At 36.0% G+C, this 22,925-nt stretch overlaps 1 protein-coding gene across 1 annotated transcript in view; it reads left to right on the forward strand.

Annotated features, from left to right (window-relative positions):
• The window catches only part of COL7A1 (collagen type VII alpha 1 chain), an 87,183-nt gene that overhangs the window by 48,415 nt on the left and 15,843 nt on the right, over positions 1-22,925 (forward strand). The window contains exons 40-81 of the mRNA XM_075286193.1: positions 4,143-4,169; positions 4,720-4,773; positions 4,858-4,929; positions 5,180-5,239; positions 5,357-5,392; positions 6,020-6,064; positions 6,270-6,305; positions 6,434-6,478; positions 7,024-7,059; positions 7,286-7,321; positions 7,407-7,439; positions 7,542-7,613; positions 7,699-7,758; positions 7,864-7,899; positions 8,390-8,506; positions 8,582-8,626; positions 8,732-8,803; positions 9,350-9,394; positions 9,487-9,522; positions 9,620-9,661; positions 9,959-10,039; positions 10,165-10,200; positions 10,322-10,357; positions 10,671-10,751; positions 17,746-17,781; positions 17,863-17,934; positions 18,019-18,063; positions 18,159-18,194; positions 18,346-18,381; positions 18,594-18,698; positions 18,784-18,819; positions 18,916-18,951; positions 19,308-19,355; positions 19,439-19,474; positions 19,885-20,010; positions 20,462-20,671; positions 21,191-21,226; positions 21,327-21,371; positions 21,491-21,562; positions 21,660-21,704; positions 21,835-21,897; positions 22,022-22,066. Of these exons, the coding sequence (XP_075142294.1) occupies positions 4,143-4,169; positions 4,720-4,773; positions 4,858-4,929; positions 5,180-5,239; positions 5,357-5,392; positions 6,020-6,064; positions 6,270-6,305; positions 6,434-6,478; positions 7,024-7,059; positions 7,286-7,321; positions 7,407-7,439; positions 7,542-7,613; positions 7,699-7,758; positions 7,864-7,899; positions 8,390-8,506; positions 8,582-8,626; positions 8,732-8,803; positions 9,350-9,394; positions 9,487-9,522; positions 9,620-9,661; positions 9,959-10,039; positions 10,165-10,200; positions 10,322-10,357; positions 10,671-10,751; positions 17,746-17,781; positions 17,863-17,934; positions 18,019-18,063; positions 18,159-18,194; positions 18,346-18,381; positions 18,594-18,698; positions 18,784-18,819; positions 18,916-18,951; positions 19,308-19,355; positions 19,439-19,474; positions 19,885-20,010; positions 20,462-20,671; positions 21,191-21,226; positions 21,327-21,371; positions 21,491-21,562; positions 21,660-21,704; positions 21,835-21,897; positions 22,022-22,066 (2,367 nt within the window). The remainder of the gene's footprint in view (positions 1-4,142; positions 4,170-4,719; positions 4,774-4,857; positions 4,930-5,179; positions 5,240-5,356; positions 5,393-6,019; positions 6,065-6,269; positions 6,306-6,433; positions 6,479-7,023; positions 7,060-7,285; positions 7,322-7,406; positions 7,440-7,541; positions 7,614-7,698; positions 7,759-7,863; positions 7,900-8,389; positions 8,507-8,581; positions 8,627-8,731; positions 8,804-9,349; positions 9,395-9,486; positions 9,523-9,619; positions 9,662-9,958; positions 10,040-10,164; positions 10,201-10,321; positions 10,358-10,670; positions 10,752-17,745; positions 17,782-17,862; positions 17,935-18,018; positions 18,064-18,158; positions 18,195-18,345; positions 18,382-18,593; positions 18,699-18,783; positions 18,820-18,915; positions 18,952-19,307; positions 19,356-19,438; positions 19,475-19,884; positions 20,011-20,461; positions 20,672-21,190; positions 21,227-21,326; positions 21,372-21,490; positions 21,563-21,659; positions 21,705-21,834; positions 21,898-22,021; positions 22,067-22,925) is intronic.

Raw genomic sequence — 22,925 nt, forward strand, 5'->3', positions numbered from 1 at the left:
TATGTACAAGAATATAACTACTATAATACTGCCCCTATGTACAAGAATATAACTACTATAATACTGCTCCTATGTACAAGAATATAACTACTATAATACTACTACTATGTACAAGAATATAACTACTATAATACTGCTCCTATGTACAAGAATATAACTACTATAATACTACTCCTATGTACAAGAATATAACTACTATAATACTACTCCTATGTACAAGAATATAACTACTATAATACTGTCCCTATGTACAAGAATATAACTACTATACTACTACTCCTATGTATAAGGATATAACTACTATAATACTACTCCTATGTACAAGAATATAACTACTATAATACTGCTCCTATGTACAAGAATATAACTACTATACTACTACTCCTATGTATAAGGATATAACTACTATAATACTACTACTATGTACAAGAATATAACTACTATAATACTGCTCCTATGTACAAGAATATAACTACTATAATACTACCTCCTATGTACAAGAATATAACTACTATAATACTACCTCCTATGTACAAGAATATAACTACTATACTACTACTCCTATGTACAAGAATATAACTACTATAATACTGCTCCTATGTACAAGAATATAACTACTATAATACTGCTCCTATGTACAAGAATATAACTACTATACTACTACTCCTATGTACAAGAATATAACTACTATAATACTACTCCTATGTATAAGGATATAACTACTATAATACTACCTCCTATGTACAAGAATATAACTACTATAATACTGCCCCTATGTACAAGAATATAACTACTATAATACTGCTCCTATGTACAAGAATATAACTACTATAATACTACTCCTATGTACAAGAATATAACTACTATACTACTACTCCTATGTATAAGGATATAACTACTATAATACTACCTCCTATGTACAAGAATATAACTACTATAATACTGCCCCTATGTACAAGAATATAACTACTATAATACTGCTCCTATGTACAAGAATATAACTACTATAATACTACTCCTATGTACAAGAATATAACTACTATAATACTACTCCTATGTACAAGAATATAACTACTATAATACTACTCCTATGTATAAGGATATAACTACTATAATACTACCTCCTATGTACAAGAATATAACTACTATAATACTACCTCCTATGTACAAGAATATAACTACTATAATACTACTCCTATGTACAAGAATATAACTACTATAATACTGCTCCTATGTACAAGAATATAACTACTATAATTCTACTCCTACGTACAAGAATATAACTACTATAATACTACTCCTACGTACAAGAATATAACTACTATAATACTGCTCCTATGTACAAGAATATAACTACTATACTACTACTCCTATGTACAAGAATATAACTACTATAATACTACTCCTATGTATAAGGATATAACTACTATAATACTACCTCCTATGTACAAGAATATAACTACTATAATACTGCCCCTATGTACAAGAATATAACTACTATAATACTGCTCCTATGTACAAGAATATAACTACTATAATACTACTCCTATGTACAAGAATATAACTACTATACTACTACTCCTATGTATAAGAATATAACTACTATAATACTACTCCTATATACAAGAATATAACTACTATAATACTACTCCTATATACAAGAATATAACTACTATAATACTACTCCTATATACAAGAATATAACTACTATAATACTACCTCCTATGTACACTACTATAATACTACCTCCTATGTACAAGAATATAACTACTATAATACTGCTCCTATGTACAAGAATATAACTACTATACTACTACTCCTATGTATAAGGATATAACTACTATAATACTACTCCTATGTATAAGGATATAACTACTATAATACTGCTCCTATGTACAAGAATATAACTACTATACTACTACTCCTATGTATAAGGATATAACTACTATAATACTACTTCTATGTACAAGAATATAACTACTATAATACTGCTCCTATGTACAAGAATATAACTACTATAATACTACTCCTATGTATAAGGATATAACTACTATAATACTACTCCTATGTACAAGAATATAACTACTATAATACTACTCCTATGTACAAGAATATAACTACTATACTACTACTCCTATGTATAAGGATATAACTACTATAATACTACCTCCTATGTACAAGAATATAACTACTATAATACTACCTCCTATGTACAAGAATATAACTACTATAATACTACTCCTATGTACAAGAATATAACTACTATAATACTGCTCCTATGTACAAGAATATAACTACTATAATACTACCTCCTATGTACAAGAATATAACTACTATAATACTGCTCCTATGTACAAGAATATAACTACTATAATACTACCTCCTATGTACAAGAATATAACTACTATAATACTGCTCCTATGTACAAGAATATAACTACTATACTACTACTCCTATGTATAAGGATATAACTACTATAATACTACCTCCTATGTACAAGAATATAACTACTATAATACTACCTCCTATGTACAAGAATATAACTACTATAATACTGCTCCTATGTACAAGAATATAACTACTATAATACTACTCCTATGTACAAGAATATAACTACTATAATACTACTCCTATGTATAAGGATATAACTACTATAATACTACCTCCTATGTACAAGAATATAACTACTATAATACTGCCCCCTATGTACAAGAATATAACTACTATAATACTACCTCCTATGTACAAGAATATAACTACTATAATACTGCTCCTATGTACAAGAATATAACTACTATAATACTACCTCCTATGTACAAGAATATAACTACTATAATACTGCTCCTATGTACAAGAATATAACTACTATAATACTGCTCCTATGTACAAGAATATAACTACTATACTACTACTCCTATGTATAAGGATATAACTACTATAATACTGCTCCTATGTACAAGAATATAACTACTATACTACTACTCCTATGTATAAGGATATAACTACTATAATACTACTCCTATGTACAAGAATATAACTACTATAATACTGCTCCTATGTACAAGAATATAACTACTATACTACTACTCCTATGTACAAGAATATAACTACTATAATACTACTCCTATGTATAAGGATATAACTACTATAATACTACTCCTATGTATAAGGATATAACTACTATAATACTGCTCCTATGTACAAGAATATAACTACTATAATACTGCTCCTATGTACAAGAATATAACTACTATAATACTACCTCCTATGTACAAGAATATAACTACTATAATACTGCTCCTATGTACAAGAATATAACTACTATACTACTACTCCTATGTACAAGAATATGACTACTATAATACTACTCCTATGTATAAGGATATAACTACTATAATACTACTCCTATGTACAAGAATATAACTACTATAATACTGCTCCTATGTACAAGAATATAACTACTATAATACTACCTCCTATGTACAAGAATATAACTACTATAATACTGCTCCTATGTACAAGAATATAACTACTATACTACTACTCCTATGTATAAGGATATAACTACTATAATACTACCTCCTATGTACAAGAATATAACTACTATAATACTACCTCCTATGTACAAGAATATAACTACTATAATACTGCTCCTATGTACAAGAATATAACTACTATAATACTACTCCTATGTACAAGAATATAACTACTATAATACTACTCCTATGTATAAGGATATAACTACTATAATACTACCTCCTATGTACAAGAATATAACTACTATAATACTGCCCCCTATGTACAAGAATATAACTACTATAATACTACCTCCTATGTACAAGAATATAACTACTATAATACTGCTCCTATGTACAAGAATATAACTACTATAATACTACCTCCTATGTACAAGAATATAACTACTATAATACTGCTCCTATGTACAAGAATATAACTACTATAATACTGCTCCTATGTACAAGAATATAACTACTATACTACTACTCCTATGTACAAGAATATAACTACTATAATACTGCTCCTATGTACAAGAATATAACTACTATAATACTGCTCCTATGTACATAAATATATATATACTACTAAACATAAATGTGTTTGTATATATTTCTTTCTTCCAGGGAGAAAAAGGAGAACGAGGTGAGAGAGTAAGTGCGCTCCATATTATCTTCCTAAATGTAAGACAGATGTAGCAGAATCTGAAATTGTCCTAGGATGTAATTCTACAGCCTGACCACTAGAGGTCACTCACTGATTATTATGACTATGGTATTCCTATACTGGAGATATACTGTATATAGAGAGATACTGGATCAATCAGAAGTAATGAAGCTTCTATATGACTGATATTCTTTTCTGGAAAAGCTAATAATACTTTGCAAACCCTGTATAGTCTTGATGGTGTGACCTGTACGGGGTATGTATTTGGTTTATTGCCGGGGGTTTTCATAGTTCCTGCCCCCAGGATGACTATTGGCTAGGTGATAACATTAATAACCACTTGATCCCATCACTATATTATATTTATTATGTTACAATATATTATACGACATGATATATTATATTACATTATGTGATGTTAGACAAGACAAGGCTTCATCACAAATGCTAAGGACATGGTTGGGGTCCACTTGTATATTTTGCATATATGAGAATACTATGTACATGGATATCACTGGTCACTTCTCTGTCCTGCAGGGTCTTCCAGGACTGGTTAATGGTGTGGCCAGCAAAGGAGAACCGGGAAGCCCTGTAAGTGGAGCCATAATAGGAGAACAGAACAGGCCCATGTTATAATAAAGCATTCATACAAAATGTCTCCATTCTCATTTTAAGGGCCCACCTGGTCAGAATGGAACACCCGGCCCTCGGGGGCCATTAGGACTGCCAGGACCAAAAGGCGACAAGGTGAGTGACTGTATCATTGGTTCTTCATCTGCCAATTCAATCTCCTGGGGCCCAATTCAATATCTGCACCAGGGCCCTGCAAGGGATGTATTCCGCATATATAACTGACTGTAATTGACATGGCGGCCTTCCTTAACCATCAGGGCCCTGGTGTCACTGCCCCCCCATAGCTGTACTTGCCCCTGGGGTACAATGACAGGTTTCTATAAATCTCCACATTGTAAACCTTTGTGTTGGCTTTCTATTACAGGGAGAAACCGGTGAAGGCTTTGCAGGTCCACCAGGCCGGACCGGAGATCCAGGTGACCGAGTGAGTTCCAATATCTGATTATCTGAGTATTGTCTATAGGACGGCAGGAACACGACGTGATTGTAGGGATTGTGATCCCAGGTGACTAATGTAAGGACATCCATTTATATTCTGTAGGGACCCAGAGGACCTCCCGGAGAACAGGGAATAAAAGTAAGTTATATCCGTACATACTTCTTATCTTTCACCTTAACCTTCCTCTCCTTTACCCACTTTTTGTCTTTCATCTTTCCTTTTCCTTTACCTCTTCCTTCTCTGTCACCTCCTCTGTATCCTTCTCCTTCACCACTTCCTTATCATTGTCCTTTACCTCCTTCTCACCTCCTACTTTTCCTTCATCTCTTTATCCTTTTCTTTCACCTCCTCCTTATCTTTCTCTACCTTCACCTTATTCTTATCCTTTGCCTCCTCTTTATCTATCTCCATCGCTTCCTTCTGCTTCACCTCCTCCTCCTTCTCCTCCTCCTTATCCTTCTCCATCTCCTCCACATCCTCCTCTTTTCTTTGCCCTTACTCCCTCCTTAACCTTCTCTTCTACCGTCTCCTTATTCTTCCCCTTCTCTTGCAGTCTTCTTTTCATCTTGTATATTCCTTCCCTGTTTGGTGGTTTTCTTAGATCTTGTACCTGTGTCATCATCTTAAGCTCAACCTGAATGAATATTTCTATCATTTTCTTTAGTTTTTCTTCTATCTTATGTCTGTGGATTTATTTCTGACATTTCAGAGTCTCAGACATCAATACTGTAATAACTTGTTATATCTCCTCCTGTTCTGTAACAGGGTGACCGCGGACAACCTGGTCTGGATGGAGAACCTGGAGTAAAGGTGAGACGCGGAGCATACATGTCTGAGGAGTTCTGCATGAACAGCATCTAAGATGGCGGGCCAATTGCACACCTAAACCTCTAGAACACAAGCCTGCCGATAACAATAAGACTATTATACCGCCCCCTATGTACAAGAGTATAAGACTTTCATATACTGAGGGGTAACTTTAGATGTTCTTATATAAACTGTGTTTCATTTACAGGGAGATCGTGGCCCTCCAGGATTTCAAGGGCTTAAGGTCAGTGTCAGATGTTCCCCGTGTATCCCATAGGGCGCTCGTTCGTCTTATAAGATTATACAGTATCTTAATGCCTGTTACTTTTTATATAATATAAAACCAATTAAATCTTATTTGCAACATTGCAGGGAAATCCAGGACAGAACGGTCAGCCGGGGGCAGGAGGACCCACGGTAAGGCTCAGGATGTCAAAACATTTGGAAATGATAGTGTTACGTTGCTCCACCCCTTACTCCACCTACCTGACGCTATCTCCATGAGGCCACACCCCCTTTGGGAAGCTCCACCTTATTGTAGGGATCCATGCAAAGCCATGTAAATAAAGTGCAGCTAGGGTAATGACTTTGAAGATTGTGGGGTGGGGATGTGTGTATTACCCCAGAGTATAAGTCCCATAGACAGAAGTAGGATGGAGCCAAGGTCAGTGTCGGACTCAGGTTCCTTGTGCCAAGTGATAAAATGATTCTGGGAGTCCAAGTCCTAGGAAATAGACCTCAGTAGCCTTCAGATTTGGGTGTCTTCTAGTGGGCCAGTCCGACACAACCCGAGCTCCCCTATGGTGACTAGCAGTTTTGGCTTCTAGACGTGTCTCATACCTTGGCTTCTGTACAGATACTGTATATATATGTATACTGTATATATATTACACTTTCACTCCATATCACTTTATATTCTGCAATTGTAGAGACTAATAGAATTTAATTCCTATTCCTAACAGGGGCCTATAGGACCGCAGGGACCGCAAGGAGCAAAGGTCGGTGACGGAACCGGTGTCCGTTGTGATATATGTAATATATACTGTATGTAACCTCTGCACCCCAAAAAGTGCAACTGCAACATCTGCCAGGGTATGGTTACACCCCTAATACCTGCAATCCTTCCTCTCTATGTGTTTGACCGCACAATCCGCCTCTCTCGTCTCCCAAGGGCAATGTCTATGTTGTAAATAAAAGATTTGACCTTGATTTTTACAATTTCAGGGTGACCAAGGACCCCCCGGGGAGCCCGGCTCATCTGTAAGTGTAATACTAACCACCTATCATACAGACACGGCAGGCGGTGTATGGATTCTCATGTGTATTATGTCTGCTTGTCTCCCAGGTCTCCACTGCGGCTGGCGTGAAAGGAGATAAGGTGTGACCATGGGGATCTATGGGATATTTGCTGGTTTGCAATGGAGGATCCCTGTAATTTTACTGATGACATCGTATTATAACACCCAATGTCTTTCCACAGGGTGAACGTGGTCTACAGGGGCCAGAGGGCCAAAAAGGGGCAAGAGGTGACCCAGGAGCGAAGGGCGAGAGAGTGAGTGCCGGCTACTAAACATATCTAGCAAAATTACAATTCTAAGAGCGAGACTATGAACAATTTTTGCTTTTTGCATTATCAGGGTCCTGAAGGATTCGGCTCTCCTGGACAGCCGGGGGCCAAAGGAGAGACAGGGGATAGGGTGAGTGTGACAAGATGGCCGACTGTTGTCACATGGGCATCCAGGTATCTAGAATTGACAGTGTCTTACTCTACTAAATTGACTATATTCTTTGTTTTTGATTAGGGGCCTATGGGTCCGGCTGGACGACTCGGTGTAAAGGTATGATAGTCTTAGAAATTATTTTAATGTATGTGGTCAAGAGCCGTAGATCTGATGACATCACTGATCACCACCAATGATTGTGTCTACACAGCGCCACTGTTATCCATTAGCGGGGTCTGGTATTGCAGCTTATTCTCTCACCCACTTAATGGGCTGCGATGTTTCAAGAATAAAGGAAATCCCATTAAAACTTTTTTAAGATATCATAATATTAGGAAGCCAGATTGAGATCCTTGGGGCCCACCCAAGAAACAAAGGGCACGACCGGCACTAGAGGATACGCTCCCATCTGTTTGCCTTCCCCATACACAGACTGTATCATCATCAAGGACTAGTATATTGTTTGTCAGCTAGTCCAAATCCCAGACGGTCATGGATGAGGCCGACCCACCGAAGGGTCTTCTGCTTCTCTAGTGGGCCCTATTAGGAAGAAAGAATTTCTCACTTGCCTTTTGGCCACTTTATCATGTACTAACTTTGTCCCCAGGGAGAGGCCGGTGATCCAGGACAGAATGGAGAACCCGGAAAAGCAGGACCCCCAGGGCAAATAGGGCTTCGGGGCAAGGAAGGCGAAAAAGGAGAAAAGGGTGATGAAGGGACCCCGGTAAGACTGACATCCGATGGTGGCGGCCTGAGAGTGAATATCGTACGGTAATAACTTCTTTCTATCATCTTCCAGGGAGAATCGGGGATTCCAGGAAAGAATGGGGAGAGGGGCCTGAGGGTAAGTGAGACCCCCGCTGATACGAGCGTCATGTTGTTACATTGTAACCTCGGTTCACACTTAATACACACTTCCTAACAATCATGTCTTGCATGTCGTCACCAGGGTCTGCCAGGGGCGAGGGGCAACCCAGGAGAAAAGGGGGATCCAGGAGAACCTGGAGACGCAGGAAGGGCTGTAAGTGACCAGCAAATGTAGAGCTTCAAAGTGATCAAATTAAAGGGATTTTCCCTCCATTCAATATCATGACCAATGTATGTATCATAAAAATATAACTTTGTACCATTTACAGGCTGTAAAATACATTACCCAGTGAAGGTTTATATGTACTTACATGATATAGCGCCACTTGGTGTTCACAGTGTATATTAATGCTGATGTCCACTTAATGAGCTTAGTGCTGGTGGACGCACATGCTCAGTCTCTCTCCCCGCGGTCAGATTAAGATCACCTGACTGCAGGCCAGCCAATAGAAATAGCTTTCTGCCTGGCTGGTCAGGAAGGTGTGGAGACTGTGCAATACATGGCGGTATAACTGACAAGACAACGTCTGTAGGGGGAATAAGAAGAGACTATATAGTCAGCTGCCAGAGGTAGAAGGAGACTAATTCTGCTCAGATATTACTGCAATGTGCATGAATATATTCTCTGCATGCCCTGTATATATACATTGTATCTGCTATAGCAAAGCTGTATATAACCCCGATATTTACCTATTTCTAGGGGTCCCCTGGGCCAGCAGGCAGTAAAGGAGATCGTGGTGACCAAGTAAGTGCAACGTTGAGGAGCAACTGCATGGTCTAATGGATTGGCCCATACACAATGCTCCAATTTATTAATGGATTGTATTATTATTGTAGGGGCCCCAAGGACCTCAAGGACCCCCGGGAAAACCAGTACGTTTTTTTGTTTTTTAACGTATTGACTCCACCCATATTCGATCATTGGTGGTCTCTGCTTTATATTGGGATTTCATTGGATTTTTTTTTTTAGGGCTCTGTTGACTCTGTGGTTCCTGGCGTTAAAGGTGACAAGGTGAGTATGAATGTAGTGGGATGTAAGCTGCAGTAGGGGGCAGCATGGCAATCCCTGAAAATCGCCATCTAGGGTAGGGCAAACACAGACATTAGGACCCCCACGTAAGCGCCATGGAGACACACGGACATAGGTCTGCATTGGAGCTGTATACACAGAACAAAAGATCTTTTCATTGAAAATAGTTACAAATTTTCCTCAATTTGTAAATCTTAGATTTGATTGAACAACAAGGACTCATTTAGGATTTAGGATCTTGCAGTACGGTACCAATCTATATCTACTATGTAAATTTAGGGTGATGCGGGTGACCCCGGAGAACATGGAGCGAAAGGGCAGAAAGGGGAGGCTGGTACAAATGGTGTCCCTGGAGAGAGGGTAAGTCTGTGACTGTGATCCTGCACATTATGGGATTATAGATTAGAATGTTTTTTAACCCTACTGCCATTTTTTAGATCACATTAATGTAAACCTAACCTACATATGTGTTTCCCTTTGCACAGGGTTTGGAAGGACCCCGAGGGCCACCAGGAAATCGGGTGAGTTTTTGTAATATTTAGTACCTTTCAAAAAAGGGACTTTTACAACTATATTCTATTATTCCCTGTTATCAGCCTCTGTCATACCAGCTATTTAACTTTCTTTGTTTCCATTTTGCAGGGCGACCCCGGAGATCGCGGTACTCCAGGTGATAAGGTGTGTGGACAGGTCAACATTGGTGCTGGTCAATACATGTGGATTATTTAAGATACATTGGTTTTACCTTCCTATAGACTCACGTTTGGGATCTGTGAGCATCGGCTGCTGGGTGATATTCATGGATCCTGTTGATCAGAGCTCTTATTGATGTCCTTCATTCCACCGGATCCTGTGCTAATAACATCCAGATTCCCAGTGGCATGAAGCGCATTAACTGAGCCCACAAACTGCAATGTACAGGAACCGAATTCTCCAATTTCTCCAATATCCGTCATACTCCACCATAACATTTTGTTTCTATTTTTTTAAGGGCGATCGGGGCCCCCCAGGGAATGATGGAAGAAATGGAGCTGATGGAAAACCAGGACAACCAGGAGCAACAGGACTGAGGGTAAAGGGGAAGATAGTGCTTAAATATTTCTTATGAGCATGTGCAAACTGAGCACGCAGTTCATTATAATGCTATCCCTACTAGAAATACAACAATATAACTACTATAATACTGCCCCCTATGTACAAGAATATAACTACTATAATACTGCTCCTATGTACAAGAATATAACTACTATAATAGTACTCCTATGTACAAGAATATAACTACTATAATACTACTCCTATGTACAAGAATATAACTACTATAATACTACTCCTATGTACAAGAATATAACTACTATAATACTACTCCTATGTACAAGAATATAACTACTGTAATACTACTCCTATGTACAAGAATATAACTACTATAATACTACTCCTATGTACAAGAATATAACTACTATAATACTACTCCTATGTACAAGAATATAACTACTATAATACTGCTCCTATGTACAAGAATATAACTACTATAATACTTCTCCTATGTACAAGAATATAACTACTATAATACTACCTCCTATGTACAAGAATATAGCTACTATAATACTACTCCTATGTACAAGAATATAACTACTATAATACTACTCCTATGTACAAGAATATAACTACTATAATACTGCTCCTATGTACAAGAATATAACTACTATAATACTGCTCCTATGTACAAGAATATAACTACTATAATACTGCTCCTATGTACAAGAATATAACTACTATAATACTACCTCCTATGTACAAGAATATAACTACTATAATACTACCTCCTATGTACAAGAATATAACTACTATAATACTACTCCTATGTACAAGAATATAACTACTGTAATACTACTCCTATGTACAAGAATATAACTACTATAATACTACTCCTATGTACAAGAATATAACTACTGTAATACTACTCCTATGTACAAGAATATAACTACTATAATACTACTCCTATGTACAAGAATATAACTACTGTAATACTACTCCTATGTACAAGAATATAACTACTATAATACTACTCCTATGTACAAGAATATAACTACTATAATACTACCTCCTATGTACAAGAATATAACTACTATAATACTACCTCCTATGTACAAGAATATAACTACTATAATACTACTCCTATGTACAAGAATATAACTACTGTAATACTACTCCTATGTACAAGAATATAACTACTGTAATACTACTCCTATGTACAAGAATATAACTACTATAATACTACTCCTATGTACAAGAATATAACTACTGTAATACTACTCCTATGTACAAGAATATAACTACTATAATACTACTCCTATGTACAAGAATATAACTACTATAATACTACCTCCTATGTACAAGAATATAACTACTATAATACTACTCCTATGTACAAGAATATAACTACTGTAATACTACTCCTATGTACAAGAATATAACTACTATAATACTACTCCTATGTACAAGAATATAACTACTATAATACTACTCCTATGTACAAGAATATAACTACTATAATACTACTCCTATGTACAAGAATATAACTACTATAATACTACCTCCTATGTACAAGAATATAACTACTGTAATACTACTCCTATGTACAAGAATATAACTACTATAATACTACTCCTATGTACAAGAATATAACTACTGTAATACTACTCCTATGTACAAGAATATAACTACTATAATACTACCTCCTATGTACAAGAATATAACTACTATAATACTACCTCCTATGTACAAGAATATAACTACTATAATACTACTCCTATGTACAAGAATATAACTACTATAATACTGCTCCTATGTACAAGAATATAACTACTATAATACTACCTCCTATGTACAAGAATATAACTACTGTAATACTACTCCTATGTACAAGAATATAACTACTATAATACTACTCCTATGTACAAGAATATAACTACTGTAATACTACTCCTATGTACAAGAATATAACTACTATAATACTGCTCCTATGTACAAGAATATAACTACTATAATACTACTCCTATGTACAAGAATATAACTACTATAATACTACTCCTATGTACAAGAATATAACTACTATAATACTACCTCCTATGTACAAGAATATAACTACTATAATACTACCTCCTATGTACAAGAATATAACTACTATAATACTACTCCTATGTACAAGAATATAACTACTATAATACTACTCCTATGTACAAGAATATAACTACTATAATACTGCTCCTATGTACAAGAATATAACTACTATAATACCACCTCCTATGTACAAGAATATAACTACTATAATAGTACTCCTATGTACAAGAATATAACTACTATAATACTACTCCTATGTACAAGAATATAACTACTATAATACTACTCCTATGTACAAGAATATAACTACTGTAATACTACTCCTATGTACAAGAATATAACTACTGTAATACTACTCCTATGTACAAGAATATAACCACTATAATACTTCTCCTATGTACAAGAATATAACTACTATAATACTACCTCCTATGTACAAGAATATAGCTACTATAATACTACTCCTATGTACAAGAATATAACTACTATAATACTACTCCTATGTACAAGAATATAACTACTATAATACTGCTCCTATGTACAAGAATATAACTACTATAATACTACCTCCTATGTACAAGAATATAACTACTATAATACTACTCCTATGTACAAGAATATAACTACTATAATACTACCTCCTATGTACAAGAATATAACTACTATAATACTACTCCTATGTACAAGAATATAACTACTGTAATACTACTCCTATGTACAAGAATATAACTACTATAATACTGCTCCTATGTACAAGAATATAACTACTATAATACTACCTCCTATGTACATAAATATAACTACTATAATACTGCTCCTATGTAAAGGAATATAACTACTATAACACTACTCCTATGTACAAGAATATAACTACTATAATACTGCTCCTATGAACAAGAATATAACTACTATAATACTGCTCCTATGTACAAGAATATAACTACTATAATACTGCTCCTATGTACAAGAATATAACTACTATAATACCACCTCCTATGTACAAGAATATAACTACTATAATAGTACTCCTATGTACAAGAATATAACTACTATAATACTACTCCTATGTACAAGAATATAACTACTATAATACTACTCCTATGTACAAGAATATAACTACTATAATACTACTCCTATGTACAAGAATATAACTACTGTAATACTACTCCTATGTACAAGAATATAACCACTATAATACTTCTCCTATGTACAAGAATATAACTACTATAATACTACCTCCTATGTACAAGAATATAGCTACTATAATACTACTCCTATGTACAAGAATATAACTACTATAATACTACTCCTATGTACAAGAATATAACTACTATAATACTGCTCCTATGTACAAGAATATAACTACTATAATACTACCTCCTATGTACAAGAATATAACTACTATAATACTACTCCTATGTACAAGAATATAACTACTATAATACTACCTCCTATGTACAAGAATATAACTACTATAATACTACTCCTATGTACAAGAATATAACTACTGTAATACTACTCCTATGTACAAGAATATAACTACTATAATACTACTCCTATGTACAAGAATATAACTACTGTAATACTACTCCTATGTACAAGAATATAACTACTATAATACTACTCCTATGTACAAGAATATAACTACTGTAATACTACTCCTATGTACAAGAATATAACTACTATAATACTACTCCTATGTACAAGAATATAACTACTGTAATACTACTCCTATGTACAAGAATATAACTACTATAATACTACTCCTATGTACAAGAATATAACTACTGTAATACTACTCCTATGTACAAGAATATAACTACTATAATACTACTCCTATGTACAAGAATATAACTACTGTAATACTACTCCTATGTACAAGAATATAACTACTATAATACTGCTCCTATGTACAAGAATATAACTACTATAATACTACTGCTATGTACAAGAATATAACTACTGTAATACTACTCCTATGTACAAGAATATAACTACTATAATACTACCTCCTATGTACAAGAATATAACTACTATAATACTACTCCTATGTACAAGAATATAACTACTGTAATACTACTCCTATGTACAAGAATATAACTACTATAATACTACTCCTATGTACAAGAATATAACTACTATAATACTACTCCTATGTACAAGAATATAACTACTATAATACTACTCCTATGTACAAGAATATAACTACTATAATACTACCTCCTATGTACAAGAATATAACTACTATAATACTACTCCTATGTACAAGAATATAACTACTGTAATACTACTCCTATGTACAAGAATATAACTACTATAATATTACTCCTATGTACAAGAATATAACTACTGTAATACTACTCCTATGTACAAGAATATAACTTCTTTAATACTACTCCTATGTACAAGAATATAACTACTATAATACTACCTCATATGTACAAGAATATAACTACTATAATACTGCTCCTATGTACAAGAATATAACTACTATAATACTGCTCCTATGTACAAGAATATAACTACTATAATACTGCTCCTATGTACAAGAATATAACTACTATAATACTACCTCCTATGTACAAGAATATAACTACTATAATAGTACTCCTATGTACAAGAATATAACTACTATAATACTACTCCTATGTACAAGAATATAACTACTATAATACTACTCCTATGTACAAGAATATAACTACTATAATACTACTCCTATGTACAAGAATATAACTACTGTAATACTACTCCTATGTACAAGAATATAACTACTATAATACTACTCCTATGTACAAGAATATAACTACTATAATACTACTCCTATGTACAAGAATATAACTACTATAATACTACTCCTATGTACAAGAATATAACTACTATAATACTACTCCTATGTACAAGAATATAACTACTGTAATACTACTCCTATGTACAAGAATATAACTACTATAATACTACTCCTATGTACAAGAATATAACTACTGTAATACTACTCCTATGTACAAGAATATAACTACTGTAATACTACTCCTATGTACAAGAATATAACTACTATAATACTACTCCTATGTACAAGAATATAACTACTATAATACTACTCCTATGTACAAGAATATAACTACTATAATACTACCTCCTATGTACAAGAATATAACTACTGTAATACTACTCCTATGTACAAGAATATAACTACTATAATACTGCTCCTATGTACAAGAATATAACTACTATAATACTACTCCTATGTACAAGAATATAACTACTATAATACTGCTCCTATGTACAAGAATATAACTACTATAATACTGCTCCTATGTACAAGAATATAACTACTATAATACTGCTCCTATGTACAAGAATATAACTACTATAATACTGCTCCTATGTACAAGAATATAACTACTATAATACTGCTCCTATGTACAAGAATATAACTACTATAATACTGCTCCTATGTACAAGAATATAACTACTATAATACTGCTCCTATGTACAAGAATATAACTACTATAATACTACTCCTATGTACAAGAATATAACTACTATAATACTACCTCCTATGTACAAGAATATAACGACTATAATACTGCTCCTATGTACAAGAATACAACTACTATAATACTGATCCTATGTACAAGAATATAACTACTATAATACTACCTCCTATGTACAAGAATATAACTACTATATTACTACTCTTATGTACAAGAATATAACTACTATAATACTACTCCTATGTACAAGAATATAACTACTGTAATACTGCTCCTATGTACAAGAATATAACTACTATAATACTACTCCTATGTACAAGAATATAACTACTATAATACTACCTCCTATGTACAAGAATATAACGACTATAATACTGCTCCTATGTACAAGAATACAACTACTATAATACTGATCCTATGTACAAGAATATAACTACTATAATACTACTCCTATGTACAAGAATATAACTACTATATTACTACTCTTATGTACAAGAATATAACTACTATAATACTACTCCTATGTACAAGAATATAACTACTGTAATACTGCTCCTATGTACAAGAATATAACTACTATAATACTACTCCTATGTACAAGAATATAACTACTATAATACTGCTCCTATGTACAAGAATATAACTACTATAATACTACCTCCTATGTACAAGAATATAACTACTATAATACTGCTCCTATGTACAAGAATATAACTACTATAATACTACTCCTCTGTACAAGAATATAACTACTATAATACTGCTCCTCTGTACAAGAATATAACTACTATAATACTACTCCTATGTACAAGAATATAACTACTATAATACTACTCCTATGTACAAGAATATAACTACTATAATACTACTCCTATGTACAAGAATATAACTACTATAATACTACTCCTATGTACAAGAATATAACTACTATAATACTACCTCCTATGTACAAGAATATAACTACTATAATACTGCTCCTATGTACAAGAATATAACTACTATAATACTACCTCCTATGTACAAGAATATAACTATTATAATACTACTCCTATGTACAAGAATATAACTACTATAATACTACCTCCTATGTACAAGAATATAACTACTATAATACTACTCCTATGTACAAGAATATAACTACTATAATACTACCTCCTATGTACAAGAATATAACTACTATAATACTATCTCCTATGTACAAGAATATAACTACTATAATACTACTCCTATGTACAAGAATATAACTACTATAATACTACCTCCTATGTACAAGAATATAACTACTATAATACTGCTCCTATGTACAAGAATATAACTAGTATAATACTACCTCCTATGTACAAGAATATAACTACTATAATACTACTCCTATGTACAAGAATATAACTACTATAATACTGCTCCTATGTACAAGAATATAACTGCTATAATACTCCTCATGTTTTATTATAGGGAGATGCAGGGAAACCAGGTGACGCGGGTCGAGATGTGAGTATTTTAGTTTTTGCCATTTGTACCTTTCTTCACTTGTGCTTATACTGTGTCATTACTATAAGTAATTTGTTTCAGGGTCTTCCAGGGCTGAGGGGAGAACAAGGACCACCCGGACCAATTGGACCACCTGGTCTACCAGGCGTAGCGGTAAGTGTCGTTGGTGGGTATATATGGTGATTTATACGCCGTAGCAACAAATCAGAGATTCTTTTACTTTTCCATGTTTTAAAGGGAAAACCTGGAGAAGACGGGAAGCCGGGTCTGAACGGTAAAAATGTGAGTAACGCTTTTCATTAAGACTCCTTGGTAATCTTTGTACTTCCTTGTATTACTGCATTTTGTTTTTTATTCCATCTCTTTCTGACTTGCAGGGGGAGGACGGGACTCCTGGAGAAGATGGACGAAAGGTGAGCCATGACTTTATGTGATGCACGTTACACAGATATGCAGTTTTTTCAGATTTTTCAGTTTTATACGAGACTAGAGGGTGGACTAGATCAGTGACTACCAAACCTGTACAATGCTCATAGTGACCCTTGTTCTTGCTCCTTCCTTTAGGGTGATAAAGGTGAAGTGGGTCCTTCTGGCAGAGATGTAAGTACGGCTGAATAAAGACTTGAACCAGACGTGATGACTAAAGTATAAGGCAGACTGTGCCAATTGTCACTATAATTCTGCCCACAAATATGCCTAATATGTAGTTATGATTATCCATAGGCCCCGCCCCTGAGGATCCTTATTTAGCTACTCATAGGAGGGACTTTCACCACTAAGCAAGCATTCAATACAAAACTTTTGTTTTGCAGGGTCGTGATGGTGCCAAAGGAGTACAAGGAGAGTCAGGCCCACCCGGCCCAGCAGGAGCCCCAGGGGTTTCAGGACCACCAGGACCAGCTGGAGTTCCAGGCCAGGTGAGGCCTAATGAGATTGTTACCTCCTTGTAAATATTAGATACTACTATACCACGTTTTTGCATCCTTGTTTTTGTCTTCTTAGGGCATCCCCGGATTAGCCGGCCCATCTGGACCAAAGGTAGGATGAATGCCCACGTGTCGCTTGTACCTTGCTTATTTTTACTACTACTCACTTTATGGCATTTATTATGTTATTTGTATTTAATTTTTTTAGGGTGAACGAGGAGAAACGGGATCTAAAGGGGAGCAGGTGTGTATCCACTTTATCACTTTATTTAGTTTTTTGATGTGTTTGATCAGTTTTATAGGAATTGTCGGTACGCCACTCCAAGTCCCTGCTCTATGGTGACCTTAGGGGTCCACTGTGGGAACACAACTGTAATGGGGCCTGTTGTGTAAGGGAGCCCCATACTGAACTGCGCGCACTTCCATAGAGGCTACCCATAATCGCCACTAGGGGGAGTTCACTGCAGAATTAGCTCCCCCTACTGGTGGCTCCCAATGAAAAACACAGATTCCCATTTTTTCCCAGTTTTTTTTCAGCTTGTTTTTCTTATCTACAAATTTCTACTTTTTTAAATTTTCTCATTTGATTTTTCTTCTCAGGGACGTCCTGGAGAAATGGGTCAGAAAGGGGAATCTGGAACGGCTGCAGTGAGTATTAATCCTGCAAAAGAATCATCATCCATAAGACGTATCATAATCTAATGTATGTCGTATTTCATTTATGTTTCCAGAATGTAGAGAAATCCCTGGCTCTTATGGGAATTAAGGTAAACCATGTTTCCCCTCCCCCGGGGGTCTTCCTTCTATTGCATTCTATATTTTGATATTTCAGAAATTATTCCAACTTATACCATGTGGGCAAATTGTAAAAAGTGGGCACAGGGCAAGTTGGCCCCACATCTAAATCTAATACTGCCATACAATGTCCAAATAGTAATAGTGCCATATAATGCCGAAATAATACTTCAATACAGTATCTATGTGACAGCCCCCAAATAATACATCCATATACAACCCATCAGTGCCCACTTAATAGGCCTTATCCCAATAATGCTCACATGTAGTAACCACATAATACCGCTCTATGGTTACCACATAACCGCCCTTCACACTTCTATGTGTTCGGTCATATAACACTCTCAGATCTTGTATCCTCCTCACCGTCTTGATTTTACAGGTTGCTGCCCTGAAAGACGTCATTGAGGCCTTTGATGATGGTTCTGGAATATCCGCCCTCCCTTCCCAGAAAAAGATTAAGGGAGAACCCGGGGAACCTGGAGAGAAAGGCGCAGCGGGCAGAGATGTAGGTCCACAAATTTCACAACTCTGATGGAACGTTCTGAAACAGTTTTGGAATTTGTATTTTGCTGCTGATCCTGTAGAATGTCAAAGGAAACCTATAGAGCGGAAGTGATAAAGTGACGGACACTGAACCCCCATCATAGTGACGGACACTGAACCCCATTACTGTCTGAAGTATTAGAGTACCAGAACAAGTCTTCTGTTTGACCCTTATGATCTTGACTTTGATAGAATGGATAGTAAGGAATCGTGTATAAGAGAAGGGTCTCCCGCAAGACAAACCCTAGCATGGCGTACAGTACAGCACGTCATCGGCAGTCAGTGACTTCTAAATTTTGCAGTCTTCCGAAAGCAGAAGACACTATATGAGATCATAACCGGTGCAGACGATGCCGTCACATGTACAAGTCAGACTGGAAGAGATTCTTATGTCTGCTTGTGTTTCCATCTAGGGAACAATGGGATTTCCCGGGGAGAGAGGACAAAAAGGAGAAAAGGGAGATCAAGGTCCTCAAGGTCCACAGGGGCCTACTGGAAGGGCTATTGGAGAACGCGGACCTGAAGGTCCACCTGGACCATCAGGAGAGGCTGGAAAACCTGGAATTCCCGGTGTACCAGGAAGGGCGGGAGAAACCGGAGAACAAGGAAAGCCAGGAGAAAAGGTGAAATATCTATCTATCTATCTATCTATCTATCTATCTCCTATCTATCTATCTATCTATCTATCTATCTATCTATCTCCTATCTATCTATCTATCTCCTATCTATCTATCTCCTATCTATCTATCTATCTATCTCCTATCTATCTATCTATTCTATCTATCTATCTATCTATCTATCTATCTATCTCCTATCTATCTATCTATCTATCTATCTATCTATTTATCTCCTATCTATCTCCTATCTATCTATCTATCTATCTATCTATCTATCTATCTATCTCCTATCTATCTATCTATCTATCTATCTATCTATCTATCTATCTATCTCCTATCTATGGGGTCTATTCACATGATACAGATGTTGCATGCTCTTACACCGCATATTGCTATTATTAGGACAGGTGAAGCTTATTAATACTGAGGTAGAGCAATGAATTGATCCTTACAAGTCACTGATCAGTACTTTCGCTGGTCACCACCACTTTTCTATCTTATTCTTTCTATCTCATTACTTTGCAGGGTGACCGGGGAGATAAAGGAGATCGAGGAGACAGTGTAAGTGATCTGCAATGTGAATGTGTGTATATATCCGTATACATTGCTGTATAAAGCTGTAACTGGCTTCTCATATCACGCTCATATTGATATTTTACAGGGCAAGGATGGAGTGAGGGGCCCTATGGGACCCCCAGGACCTAAGGTAAATACAATCTAACAAGAATATACAGGATGAAATGCAATAACTTCTGACATCCCTTCATGTTATTAATCTTTGTATGTTCAGTTTCCACCAATATTGCCTTTTATATTCTTGTAAAGGGGGAAATAGTCGAAATTATTACCACTGGGCCTCGCGGAGAAAGAGGACTACCGGGACCGAAGGGCGCCATGGTCAGTGTCATGTGCAGGTCGCTGCCATATCAGGTGCACTTAGTATTAGAGTTCTACTTTAAGGTCTGTAACTTGTGTTCTGATTCTCTCTTGGCAGGGCGATCCAGGAGAAGATGGCGGGAGAGGACCCAAAGGAGATAAGGTCTGGTTGTAGTAGTAAGTCTATGGAGAGGTCTTCTACCTTCTTCTATCAGCGTGACGTGACCCCATTGCCCACCTTCTAACATGTCATGTGTAGGTCCCATAGTCTTTGCTGTGTTTGTCTTCTTCAGGGAGCAGAAGGTCCTACAGGAGATAAAGGTGACCCAGGAGATAAGGGCAAAGATGGCGCTCCAGTAAGTTAGCAGTGCCCATAAATGTGGATTTTTGCTTTATTATGGGGGTAGCGCAGCTTATCGCTGGGGATTATAGTTCCTCCTTTCACAATTTGTATCTGTAGTAAGTGTTGTTTTTCTCTAGGGAGTTCCAGGAGAGCGAGGACTAATGGGGCCCGAAGGAAAGCCGGTATGTCATACGATGGAGTCACGGACTGGTGTCTTACAGCTGGTGCCAGCCAACAAAGAGCGGTCTGATCGTATCTGTCGTATCTGATCTAGTCATGGACTTCGTTTGCCATGGGCGTCAAGTCCACCGTTTGTCAATGTCTGTCTTGACCCCATAAAGCCAACATTATTGGTGTCATTTCACCCAACCCAGTAAAGGCTGCCTCTCGACAAATTTTAGAATTTGGTAACAGATATAGTAACAAACACATACATGATACCATACATAGCATCAAACATTCAGCAAAGGGGTTGTACAAGATAAAAAATAGCACCACACCTGTCCTGAGGTTTTGTCTGGTATTGCAGCTGAGAGCCCCATTGGCTGAGCTGCAGTACAAGATATGACTTACGGGCAGGTGTGGCCCCGTACATTGTACTAATCCTGTAATTCTGTATGACCCCCTTATGTCTTTCTTCCCATCCCCCGTGTATGGTGTTGGGATAAGCCATAGTTTTTATAAATCAGGTATTTGGAGGATTCCACGGATTAACCGGACCTTAATGGGTAAGTCTTAAATATATTGTCCACCAGTGATGTCACATAAAACTAGAGAACCTAAGGAAGCATGGGCATTGACCATTTTCCTGGCCCGGACCCAGTCCTTGTTTTATAGAGCTCTGTGATCCTGGGAGTCCTGGGCGGCTTCAGTGCTGAAAGCATCATAGAAATACATATTGCAAGAAGCTCTGGTTTCTTGACTCAGTTCGGGCCTAGGATTAAGCAGATGCAAACACTGGATTTTCCCAATGCGTGTAGGGCCTATGTATTGTACAAGGGCAGTATAATCTATAACAGGGGTAGGGAACCTTTGGCTCTC

This window comes from Leptodactylus fuscus, chromosome 9 (genome assembly GCF_031893055.1).
Source record: "Leptodactylus fuscus isolate aLepFus1 chromosome 9, aLepFus1.hap2, whole genome shotgun sequence".
NCBI lineage: Eukaryota > Metazoa > Chordata > Amphibia > Anura > Leptodactylidae > Leptodactylus > Leptodactylus fuscus.